The sequence below is a fragment of the Dama dama genome, chromosome 7, assembly GCF_033118175.1.
Source record: "Dama dama isolate Ldn47 chromosome 7, ASM3311817v1, whole genome shotgun sequence".
Taxonomy (NCBI): domain Eukaryota; kingdom Metazoa; phylum Chordata; class Mammalia; order Artiodactyla; family Cervidae; genus Dama; species Dama dama.
In genome coordinates this window covers 31,201,331-31,214,968 of record NC_083687.1, presented here as the reverse complement: position 1 = coordinate 31,214,968, position 13,638 = coordinate 31,201,331, and the positions used below count along the sequence as shown (strand labels likewise).

The window sequence follows — 13,638 nt, the reverse complement described above, 5'->3', positions numbered from 1 at the left end:
AAAAGATTATTCTTACTCAACTTACTTTCAAGCTTCTTCTGGCCTCATCTATCAGATAATCAAATATATATGTTTATTCATGGGACTTTTTAAAATTTGCTTCAATAATCAATGTGTAACTGAATCATTAACATACTATCTTTATAACTTTGCAATTGGTTGTGACATCTCTTAAAGCAAGTTGCCTATCTTATTTTTCTTCTTTCAGAGAAGCACTACTCGATAACTGCAAAGGTAGAATTGTTCTACATATACATGGTCCAATATGATAGCCACTAGGCCTATGAGTGACTAAGCATAGCACAGGCACATGAGTTATTGATAAATTTGCCAGATAAAATAGAGGATACCAGCTAAATTTCAATTAGGTAGCTCAAGATTCCAATTTTAGCCCTCTGATCTTACAAAAATGTTAAAATGCTGTTCAGAAACTCAAACACTTCCTAAGATCATCAGAAGTCCTCACAAGAGAGTCCCTAATGCCAATTTCACAGTTTTTTATTTTCAACTCTGTTCAGTGTTGGCCTTGTGATTCCTGTCTTTTTAGTTCACTGATCTCTGGAAAAAAAAAATTGAAATATTTCATACAGACTTTTTAAACAAGAGTGTTTGTTAATCACTGGCTGTGAAAATTTGCATTGACTTTTAATTTTTCTTGAGAGTAATTTGCAAAAGTCAGCTCTAAAAGTAAGAGGGACAGTTTTGTAATATGGCATTTTCTTAGAAAAGTTTACGCAGCAAAAGAGAGGGAGCTTGAAGCCTGCCACTTTTTCCCCACAACTTTTGCAGCCTCTTTGATATCCTTATTCCTCAAAGAGTAGATAATAGGGTTTAACATGGGGGTGACAAGACTGTACAATACTGAGATCAGTCTGTCTTTCTCCAGTGAATACGCTGATATGGGTCGTACATATGTGAAGATGGAGCTGCCATAATAGAGAAGGACAATGATCAGGTGGGAAGCACAGGTAGAAAAGGCCTTTTGCCTCCCCTGAGAAGACCTGATCCTTAAAATGGTAGAAATAATATAAAGGTAGGAAAGTATGATACACAAAAAAGGAGTCCAACCAATGAAGACCCCAATGGATAGTAGGGCCAACTCATTGACAGAAGTGTCTCCGCAAGACAAGATCAGCAAAGGGGGGATGTCACAGAAGAAATAATTAATCTCGTTGTGGCCACAGAAGGGCAGGCGGAATGTCAGTCCTGTGTGCACCATTGAGTTGAGGAAACCACCAGTCCAGCAGGAGGCTGCTAACCGGCTATGCAGGACCTTGTTCATAATAACCGAATACCTTAAGGGCTTACAGATTGCAATGTAGCGATCATATGCCATAGCTGCCAGAAGCAGGGACTCTGACCCAACAAAAAATATAAATGCAAAAAGTTGCAGCATGCAACCCAAATAAGAAATGCTTTTTCTCTCTGATAGTAGATGTACCATCATCTGGGGAACATTAGTGGTGGTGTAGCAGATGTCAAGAAAAGCTAAGTTTTCCAGAAAAAAATACATGGGAGTGTGCAGGCGTGGATCAGTCATGGTCACCAAAATTATGAAGGTATTTCCTCCCAAAGTACAAATATATGCTACCAGGAAAATAGTGAAAAGTAAAAATTTCAACTCATTTAAGTTGGAGAATCCCAAGATGATAAACTCAAATAGAACCGTTTGGTTTTCTCCTTTCATAATACAGCTCTGGTTTTCTTTCTGAAATTGAGAACGAGGAAGCGTAGATTTCTGTAGTCAGGTATTGCTCCAGAAACAGGCTACGAAACTAGAAAATAAAAGCTTCACAGAGGAAAAGATATTATTTATCAAGAAAATATTAGATGGATCTGTAAAAATGCACAATCCCACAGCAAATAAACTGTGTGCATCAGCACCCAGCATAAACATTATCAGCCTTTCATCTATTGGTCAAATCTTTTAAAATGAATGCTATAGACAGTTTTGAATTTTCACGTAAAACACATGCACTAAAGGAAGAAAAGGCCCATCTACCCTGGGCTGCAGCAATTTGGAAACTCATTAAAGACAATTGTCAGTGGGTCAATCAACTATGCTGCCCTGATTGTAAAGCAACTATACTCCAATAAAAATTAATTAAACAAAAAACTGCACTGCCTTGCACACTTTCAGAGACTGACATTTGTAGATTGAATGTAGAATCAGTTGGTCATGCTCAGAGAATTAGGAGAGCAGAAAAAGACATAGTGGTACCACAGGTTGATAATATATTTGAGGGGGAGGGCAGTTCCATAAAATACAGAGGAAATTCACAATTAATCATACCATATATATCTTACAGTTCAAGATGCTGGGACTTGGGTATTCAGCTAATAAAAATAAGTTCTGACTGTTGAAAGCCCTTCTTTAAAAAAAAAGAGAACTCTTTATAAAAGAAGAATGAATTAATATTTTATTTATCATTTACTGTACAAAGTTTATCCTGTACTTTATGCCACTAGAAATCACTACAGCCAAGGTACACTAGAGCTAGCTATTACTGGTTCAAAAAAGTTTGTTGTTAATGTCCAGAAATTTTGTAGGCAAGATATTAAACACAACCTTTATTTAAAATGAAATTACATAAATTTCCAATTGAGTAAATTCTATTAAAAAAAGAGGTAACTTACACAAGACATCACTCCCTAATCATTTTACATGTTCCTATTATCTTTGCTTGCTTGAGATTATTGCTTTTATTGTATGCATATGACAGAGATTCCATAAAATGGCTTGCTGCTGCTGCTACTAAGTCGCTGCGGTCGTGTCCGACTCTGTGCGACCCCATAGACGGCAACCCACCAGGCTCCCCGTCCCTGGGATTCTCCAGGCAAGAACACTGGAGTGGGTTGCCATTTCCTTCTCCAATGCATGAAAGTGAAAAGTGAAACTGAAGTTGCTCAGTCATGTCCCACTCTTAGCGATCCCATGGTCTGCAGCCTACTACGCTCCTCCGTCCGTGGGATTTTCCAGGCAAGAGTACTGGAGTGGGGTGCCATTGCCGTCTCCAAAATGGCTTGCTACTGATCATTTATCCCCAAATTCATGTTCAGTGAATCATGTTGATAGCTTGCAACTAGTCACAGTGGAAGTATTTATGCCAAGGAGCTGGTAATTCTACAAATTATGAGACTGATTCATGGTTTTGTTGATTGTCTAGGCTTAAGAAAGTGGTGGAAATACGTTAATGATGTCTGCCTGCTGAGTACCTTCAGTTGTGTTCGCCTCTTTGCGACTCCGTGGATTATAGCCTGGCCAGGCTCCTCTGTCCAAGGGATTCTCTAGGCAAGAATACAGAGTGGGTTGCCATTCTCTTCTCCATGGGAACTTCCTGACCCAGGGAGCAGATCTGGGTCTCCTGCATTAAAGGCAGATTCTTTACTATCTGAGCCACTGGGGAAGCCCTGTTGGTGATGCAGTTTAAACTTAAAAGTGTGTCGTGTTTGTAGCCATTATATTGTAAATAACACAAAAAAGTGGAAGAATGTTTCTTCCAGTATGCAAAAAGTTTTGTACTTTTAGGAAAACTAATGTCACTGACAAATGAGAGAAATTCAGACATATGACTTCCTTGATTCACTTTTGTCTTACTTATTAACATAGACAAACATATCAAACACTAATGGAATTAATCTATGATGTGAGAGACTTCTTTGTTGAATTGACATTCACAGAATACTATTGTTGATTTTTGCTAAATGCTTGAATCTACAGCCACACTATAGCTGAAATTCAACTACTATTTGATCAAGTTAGACTGTATTCAAGGACTTATTTACAGCTCTCAAGTCCATTCACTCTCACACACTCCTGGATAACCATTTCAAACCTCCAGCTATGCTTTTTCTCTTTATTTATTCTCAAATGCTGATCTTGCTTTCTTGTCTATGAGAAATTTGAAGCAATTGAAAAGAACTTCCAGACTCAGCATCACATGTGTTCGCTTCCATGTACAAGTCTGCTTTCCCATCTGTGTCTATATTACTAGAGAGTGATTGTCTGTGCTTTTTTAAAAATTCAGTTTTGATTGGAGGATAATTGCTTTACAATGCTGTGTTGCTTTCTGCTGTAAAACAATGTGAATCAGCCATAAGTATACATATATCTCCTCCTTTTGAGCTTCCCCCTACAACGCCCCATCTGTGTTTTTTTAAATTTTTTTTTAATATTATAGTGGTTTTTGCCATACATTGACATGAATCAGCCATGGGTGTACATGTGTTCCCCATCCTGAACCCCCCTCCCACCTCCAAAAAGCACAAGCCAACCCTCTCACTTGTTCTTTTGATGACACCCCCTCACTTAATCAAGTGTGCACTCCAGCAATGCTACTCTCTCCTTCATAATTCTTTTTTCTTTCTCTGATGAAGCATTCTCTTCAGCAAAGGAACAGGCTATTATTTCTCCTAACATAAAAAATTTGTTGTCTTCCTTTTTCACTATTTTTCTTTACCATCCCATTTTTCTGTTATTTATATCAAAACTTCTCAAAAACAATAACTAAATTGATGGTCTCCATTCCTATTCTTTGCCATCTCTTGAACTTACTTTGTTAGATCTTTATCTCAATATTCCCCCAATTCATAGCTGTCGGATTGATTATGAAATGTTTATACACAGAATCTTACTTCTTATAGTCACTTCTCTAGCTTCCGAGTCCTCACTATATCTCAGTTAATAGTTATAATCTTATTCTCAATAGTTTAATGTTTCTAATCTTGCCCAGTGCAGTGCAGTGCTTAGTCTCTTGGTCGTGTTCAACTCTTTGTGACCCCATGGACTGTAGCTCTCCAGGCTCCTCTGTCCATGAGGATTCTCCAGGCAAGAATACTGGAGTCAGCTGCCATGCTCTCCTCCAGGGGATCTTTCCCACCTAGGGATCGAACCCAGGTCTCCTGCATTGCAGGCAGATTCTTTACTGGCTGAGCCACCAGGGAAGCCCAATTATGTGTAAATCACCTTCCGTCATCATGCTTCTACTCATAACCCTCCAATCATCCTAGCTCAGATTGTAAATTCATTTTTTTTTTTTTTTTTTTTTTTGCTGCTTTGCCCAGTTTGTGGGAATCTTATTTCCCTCTCCAAGGAGAGAACTAGGGCCCACCACAGTGAAAGCACTGAGTCATAACCACTGGACCACTAGGGAATTCCTTATAAAATCAAATTCTTAAAAAAAATGCTACAAGCTCTGTGAATATTTTTCTTTTCACTCTTCCAGCCTAATTTCCCCCCTTTCTCCCCTTTGTTCACTCAGTCAAGTCACACTGGCCTCTTTGCTATTCCTCTTTGCTCTTCTCCATGACTAGCTGTCTGACAAAAGTCTAACTTTACTTAAATCTTACCTCAAATAACATTTATTTAATGAAAACACTCTGATCATCCTATTGGTGCCCTTCTACACTCTAAACCCCTCTCATGCTCCTTTCATTTCCCCATGACACATAGCACATTCTGCAATCCCATATGTAATTTACCTATTTATTCTGCTTATTGTGGATTGCCTATTCCCCTATTTGGATATGGGCTCTCCTAGTGATTCAGTCAGTAAAGAATTTTCCTGCAATGCAGGAGACTCAGGTTTGATACCTGGGTCTGGAAGCTCCTCTGGAGAAGGGAATGGCAACTCACTCCAGTATTCTTGCCTGGAGAATTTCCATGGACAGAGGAGCCTGATGAGCTACAGTCCATAGGGTTGCAAAGAGTTGGATACAACTCAGCGACTAGTAGGATATGTTTTATAAAATCAGTGTATTGACTGTTAATGATGCATTCTGAGCATCTAGCACAGTCCCTGGCACACAATACATATTTGTTCATTGTTAAATCAGTCTTCCAAATCTCTTTTCATAAAGAATTAACTTAGTTAATTTCTCTTTGCAGAAGACTCATAAGGAAGTCTCTCTGTTTTTCCAAGACAACTTATGTTAGCCCCACTTACCCAGTTTGGTTTAATTTGATTTGCTGCCATAATGGTTCAACCAAGAGTTGTCAAGGAGGAAAATGTTACCCTTATAAAGAAGGATTAGCCTCTCCCTCATATTCTTACATGAACAGGAATGAAATTGTCTCCTTCAGTGTTACCATCTCTGCCCACTTTGTTTGGAACCACAGTAAGTGTGGCAGGAAGCTGTTGCTCTCTTTGAACTCACATGCCTAACACCAGGAACCCTCTTCTTTCCTCCTGTTTACATAATTTCTCTAGAAAAGCATACACAGTGTAGTGAAAATCTAATTACCTTCCCCCAAATAGCAATAAGGAAGACTTTGGGGACTTTGAATATCTTACTAGTAATTAGGGTATATTATAAAATTGTTTAGGAGTTTCCCCAGGTGGCACTAGTGGTAAATAACCCACCTGCCAATACAGGGACCATAAGAGACAGGGTTCAATCTCTGGGTTGGGAAGATCCTGGAGGAGGGCATGGCAACCCACTCCAGTATTCTTGTCTAGAGAATCCCATGGACAGAGGACCTTGGCAGGCTATGGTCCATAAGGTTGGAAAGAGTTGGACATGACTAAAGTGATTTAGCACACACACATAAAATTGTTTAGAGTGGCAGAATTTAAAAGAACAATACTGCTATTATCATTTTGCACAAAATAATATTGCCATTATAAAATTTTCCATAATGTTATGTCATTATTGCTTGATATAGTTGAAAATTATTATGACTGCTGTTGCTTTTATTGTTGTATTTAAAATGATGTTCAAGTGACTTTCATTATATAATTATGTAAATTTAAATAGCATGTAATCACAGAAACTTAAATTTTTAACTACTATATTTTTATATTATTTGTCTCATTTGAGTCACATAACAACTTTTAAGATGGGTGTATGTTGTAGGCAAAATTCCAAGATAAATCCTAGCAAACCTAACCTGTGTATAATCTCCCTTTGAGTACAGGCAGAACATATGAACATAAGGTGATATTACTTCCACAATTATATTATATGGCAAAATATGTATATTTTGCAGATGTAATGATATCCTCAAGTTAATTAGCATTAAAAGAGGGAGATTTTCCAGGTGGGTCTGACATAATCATGTGGGCCCTTTAAATCTGAGTTGAAAAGGTCAAAGTTAAATTAGAAAAGGAATTTAAGTGTGAGAAGTTCTCCACTGTTGCTTAAACATGATTAGAAGTGTAGGCAACCTCTAAAAATCAGCAGTAGCTCCAACTGACATTCAACAAGGAAATGAAAATCTCTTTTCTACAATTGTAAGGAATTTGGTCAACAACCTGAATGAGCTTGGATTCCACAAAGGAATGCAGTCCAGCCAACAGCTGGATTTCAGCTATTTGATAAACTTAGAAGAAAACCCAGATATATCCCACCTGGAATTCTAACCTACAGAACCAACAACTGAGCTAATAAATGATTGCCATTTTAACAGAAATGACAACAGAAAATAGTACAGTGAAATTATTTCTATATGATAATTTTACAAATAATAAATAATACAGAAGGGTCAAGTAAAATTGCATCTTCTCACAGTACACTATTTTTCACTATTCCACATCTATTTCCTTATACCTAAAGTATCAAAATACATTTGTTTAACAATATAAATCTTTATTCCCACATAAAAGCAATGGTTATGTCCTCTCCAACTCCCTGTTATTTTCCATCTGAGAAATTTTGGGCAAGTTCATTGTGAAAAAAATAATAGAGAAATAGAGGTAATTGTTCAACAGAGTAAAATCTTAAAAGATAGCATAATATTTAAGAGTTTTGCTTTTTATCTTCTTCTGTAAGATATCATCATAGCCACTGTAATCAATTGACAATATTAGGCATTTCACATTTTTGTTCTAGGCATTATGCATATGTTTTTCTGCCCCACAAATATCAGCCAATTTTCTTAGTGAAGAGATTCACAGAAATTCAGCCATGAAGATTATTCTAGATATCATCTAAATCTACAAGTAAAACATCCAATGTTAATATGGTTAGATTAATTCAGTGTTCCCTCCTTATCTTCTAAAAATTTTCCTAAAAGAAATGATAGAAGAATAAATCCAAGCTTTATTTTTAAAAAAAAATTAAGAAAAGTCTGAAGCTCAGAACAATAATATAGAAATAAATGCTTAGAAAACAATGGAGATAAAACAAGGGAGTAGGAAGATGTTAAGAAAGGAAGCCCACTGGTGCAAAGCTAAGAAAAAGCTGCTGAATTTCCCTTTGTTAAGTAAGTTGCATAAGCTAGGATATTAATCAGTCAGCAGTAGGAATTTTTCTTAACCTGATTTGGTTTCTAGGAGTAGTCAGCATGGACTCAAAGAATCAAAGGAGTAAGCCACATTTGACAGAATTATTTCAGGAAGGAAGTGATGATGTAGAGAGAAACTCTGTGTATTTGAAGGAAATAGTCTGTTATTAAAGCTGTGAGCAGAACAGCTCTACAACTGCAAATCTCAGCTGGTTTACAAAGAAAGAAATCACCTCACTTCAAAAACCAGATCCATACTGTCTTGATGACTGTGGCTTTGTAGTATAGTCCGAAGTCAGGCAGGTTGATTCCTCCAGTTCCATTCTTCTTTCTCAAGATTGCTTTGGCTATTTGAGGTTTTTTGTGTCTCTACACAAATTGTGAAATTATTCGTTCTAGTTCTGTGAAAAATACTGTTGGTAGCTTGATAGGGATTGCATTGAATCTATAGATTGCTTTGGGTAAAGAATTTCATTAACTTTCATTTTCACAATATTGATTCTTCCAATCCATGAACACAGTATATTTCTCCATCTATTTGTGTCCTCTTTGATTTATTTCATCAGTGTTTTATAGTTTTCTATGTATAGGTCTTTTGTTTCTTTAGGTAGATATGCTCTTAAGTATTTTATTCTTTTTGTTGCAATGGTGAATGGCATTGTTTCCTTAATTTCTCTTTCTGTTTTCTCATTGTTAGTGTATAGGAATGCAAGGGATTTCTGTGTGTTAATTTTATATCGTGCAACTTTACTATATTCATTGATTAACTTTAGTAATTTTCTGGTAGAGTCTTTAGGGTTTTCTATGTAGAGGATCATGTCATCTGCAAACAGTGAGAGTTTCACTTCTTCTTTTCCTATCTGGATTCCTTTTCCTTCTTTTTCTGCCCTGATTGCTGTGGCCAAAACTTCCAAAACTATGTTGAATAGTAGTGGTGAGAGTGGGCACCCTTGTCTTGTTCCTGAAAAGCCACAGTCATCAAGACAGTATGGTACTGGCACAAAGACAGAAATATAGATCAATGGAACAAAACAGAAAGTCCAGAGATAAATCCACATACCTATGGATACCTTATCTTTGACAAAGGAGGAAAAAATATACAATGGAGAAAAGACAGTCTCTTTAACAAGTGGTGCTGGGGAAACTGGTCAACCACTTGTAAAAGAATGAAACTAGAACACTTTCTAACACCATACACAAAAATAAACTCAAAACAGATTAAAGATCTAAATGTAAGATCAGAAACTATAAAACTCCTAGAGGCGGGAGGAGCCAAGATGGCAGAGGAATAGGACAGGGAGACCACTTTCTCCCCTACAAATTCATCAAAAGAACATTTGAATGCTGAGCAAACTTCACAAAACAACTTCTGACCACTAGCAGAAGACATCAGGCACCCAGAAAAGCAGCCCATCGTCTTTGAAAGGAGGTAGGACAAAATATAAAAGATAAAAAGAGAGATAAAAGAGCTAGGGACAGAGACCTGTCCCGGGAAGGGAGTCGTAATAGAGGAAGTTTCCAAACACCAGGAAACCCTCTCATGGGCAGGTCTGGGGGAAGTTTTCGAATCTCGGAGGGCAACCTAACTGGGAGGAAACATAAATAAAACCCACAGATTACATGCCTAAAAGCAACTCCCAGCAGAAAAGTACCCCAGACGCCCGCATCCGCCACCAGCAAGTGGGGGTGGAACGGAGAGGAGCGGGCGGCATTGCTTAGGGTAAGGACTGAGCCTGAATGCCCTGAGGGCAATCGGAGGGAATTAACGTGAGATAGCAACTTAAACTGTGGGATAGCAATAGAGAGAGAGAGAGAGAGAAAATTAACCGGCCCGAACACACAGCCGGCCATTCGCAGAACAAAAGGACTGAGCAATTCCAGAGAAGAGCTAGCTGGCTGCGGACCGCCCATCCCCGCCAGAGGCAGGAGGCAGGGGGGAGGGGAAAGGAGCAAACTCGGCCTCGGAGATGGCACCCCATACCAAACTGCAAACAGGCCTCCAGTTTCTAACCAAAGACTTCCTGAGATTCTGGATGGTCGACATCCGCTGTGAGGGTCGCGGCTAGAGGCCAGCTCCCAAGAATAGACACAAGGTGCACGCACCCGACTGGCGTGCGTGGAAACTGAGGCTGGGACCACGGAGGGAAGAAGGCTCACCGCACCCGGGGAGAGTGTGCCCGTCAAGCTCCTGGCTGTCTGAGCTGCTCCGGCCGGGGAAGGCACAAAACACAGGCCCAACCGAGTCCGCGCTTTTGTGGAATACCCGAAAACTGGAACCGCACGCAACGCAGGGCCCGCTCCATATAGAGCAGCCGGGAGCCTGAGCAGTGAGGACGGGGAAAGCACACACCCGTGAGTGGGGCAAACCCACTGTGGCCGGAACACTGCGAGTGCTACCCATACAAAGCGATATCTGTCTGCAGCGCACCTCTCGCCGCAGCACGACTGAATCAGCGAACCTAAACAAGAGACCACCTCCGCCCTCCTGTGTCAGGGCGGAAATTAGACACTGAAGAGGCCGGCAAACAGAAGCCAAATAAATAAAGGGAACCGATTCAGAAGGGACTGGTGCAACAGATTAAAATCCCTGTAGATAACACCGACTACACTGGAAGGGGCCTATAGATATTGAGAAGTGTAAGCTGGAACGAGGAGCTATATGAAACTGAATCAAACCCACACTGACCGCAACAGCTCCAGAGAAATTCCTATATATATATATATATATTTTTTTTTAATGAAAAAAAAATTTTTTTCTTTTCTTTTCTTTTTTTATTTTTTCTCTTTTATTTTCTTTTAAAATTCCCTATTACTCTCCCATTACTCCTTAACTTTCATTTCCATTTTCATATATGTTTACTATTTTTTTAATTAGGAAAAAAAATTTTGTTTCTTGTTTTATATTTTTCTCTTATTTACTTTTAAAGTCCTCTATTACTCCTCAATTTTCATATTCATTTCACTATAACCTTGCAAAAAAAAAAAAAAAGGAGAAGCCATATTTTTAAACCAAACTTCATATATATTTCTAAAAATTTTTGTGTTTTGTTTTTGTTTTTAATATTATATTTTTAAGAGTTTAAACTCTACTCTAGATTTTGAATCTTTGTTTTTCAGTATTTAATATCAATTTTGGACATTTAAGAATCCAATATTCAGTACCCATTTTTACTCAGGAGTGTGTTGATTACTCTCTCCCACTTTTGACTCTCCATTTTCTACTTCAGAACACGTATATTTCCTCCCTTCCCCTTCTCTTCCCAATCCAATTCTGTGAATCTCTGTGGGTGTCTGGGCTACAGAGAACACTTTGGGAACAGAGAACTGTGTAGATCTCTCTCTCTCCTCTTGAGTCCCCCTTTTTCTCTTCCTGCTCATCCCTATCTCCCTCCTCCCTCTCCTCTTCTTCATGTAACTCTATGAACCTCCCTGGGTGTCCCTCATGGTGGAGAATCTTTTCATCATTAACCTAGAAGTTTTATTATCAGTGCTGTATAGTTGGAGAAGTCTTGAGACTACTGGAAGAGTAAAACTGAAATCCAGAGGCAGGAGACTTAAGACCAAACCCTGAGAACACCAGAAGACTCCTGACTACAGGGAACATTAAGTAATAAGAGACCATCCAAAAGCCTCCATACCTACACTGAAACCAACCACCACCCAAGAGCCAATAAGTTCCAGAGCAGGACATACCACACAAATTACCCAGCAATGCAGGAACATAGCCCTGAGCATCAACATACAGGCTGCCCAAAGTCATATTTAACACATAGACCCATCTCAAAACTCATTACTGAACACTCCATTGCACTCCAGAGAGAAGAAATGCAGTTCCATGCACCAGAACACTGACACAAGCTTCCCTAACCAGGAAACCTTGACAAGCCAATCGTCCAACCCCACCCACTGGGTGAAACCTCCACAATAAAAAGGAACCACAGACCACCAGAATACAGAAAGCCCACTCCAGACACAGCAATCTAAACAAGATGAAAAGGCAGAGAAATACCCAACAGGTAAAGGAATATGAAAAATGCCCACCAAGCCAAACAAAAGAGGAGGAGATAGGGAATCTACCTGAAAAAGAATTTAGAATAATGATAATAAAAATGATCCAAAATCTTGAAAACAAAATGGAGTTACAGATAAATAGCCTGGAAACAAAGATTGAGAAGATGCAAGAAATGTTTAATAAGGACCTAGAAGAAATAAAAAAGAGTCAATTAAAAATGAATAATGCAATAAATGAGATCAAAAACACTCTGGAGGGAACGAAGAGTAGAATAACGGAGGCAGAAGATAGGATAAGTGAGGTAGAGGATAAAATGGTGGAAATAAATGAAGCAGAGAGGAAAAAAGAAAAAAGAATCAAAAGAAATGAGGACAACCTCAGGGACATCTGGGACAATGTGAAATGTCCCAACATTTGAATCATAGGAGTCCCAGAAGAAGAAGACAAAAAGAAAGGCCAAGAGAAAATACTCGAGGAGATAATAGCTGAAAACTTCCCTAAAATGGGAAAGGAAATAACCACCCAAGTCCAAGAAACCCAGAGAGTCCCAAACAGGATAAACCCAAGGAGAAACACCCCAAGACACATATTAATCAAATTAACAAAGATCAAACACAAAGAACAAATATTAAAAGCAGCAAGGGAGAAACAACAAATAACACACAATGGGATTCCCATAAGGATAACAGCTGATCTATCAATAGAAACCCTTCAGGCCAGAAGGGAATGGCAGGACGTACTGAAAGTAATGAAAGAGAATAACCTACAACCCAGATTACTGAACCCAGCAAGGATCTCACTCAGATATGAAGGAGAATTCAAAAGCTTTACAGACAAGCAAAAGCTGAGAGAATTCAGCACCACCAAACCAGCTCTTCAACAAATGCTAAAGGATCTTCTCTAGACAGGAAACACAGAAAAGTTGTATAAACGTGAACCCAAAACAACAAAGTAAAGGATAATGGGACCATACCTATCAATAATTACCTTAAGTGTAAATGGGTTGAATGCCCCAACCAAAAGACAAAGACTGGCTGAATGGATAAAAAAAAACAAGGCCCCTATATATGCTGTCTACAAGAGACCCACCTTGAAACAAGGGACACATACAGACTGAAAGTGAAGGGCTGGAAAAAAATATTTCATGCAAACAGAGACCAAAAGAAAGCAGGAGCCACAATACTCATATCAGATAAAATAGACTTTCAAATAAAGGCTGTGAAAAGAGACAAAGAAGGACACTACATAATGATCAAAGGATCAATCCAAGAAGAAGATATAACATTTATAAATATATATGCACCTAACATAGGACCACCACAATATGTAAGGCAAACGCTAAGGGGTATGAAAGAGGAAATTAATAGTAACACAATAATAGTGGGAGACTTTAATGCCAAAC

The 13,638-nt window shown here is 38.6% G+C and overlaps 1 protein-coding gene across 1 annotated transcript; it reads right to left on the bottom strand.

Moving 5' to 3' along the window:
• Positions 1 to 730: 730 nt before the first annotated feature.
• LOC133059276 (olfactory receptor 5V1-like) lies at positions 731 to 1,687 on the bottom strand. The gene has a single exon (XM_061146270.1). The coding sequence runs from the start codon at positions 1,685 to 1,687 to the stop codon at positions 731 to 733; it is 957 nt and encodes a 318-aa protein (XP_061002253.1).
• Positions 1,688 to 13,638: the final 11,951 nt, after the last annotated feature.

Excerpts from the sequence above, each read along its gene's own strand:
- LOC133059276 (XM_061146270.1), bottom strand. The coding sequence starts at position 1,687 with ATGAAAGGAGAAAACCAAACGGTTCTATTTGAGTTTATCATCTTGGGA.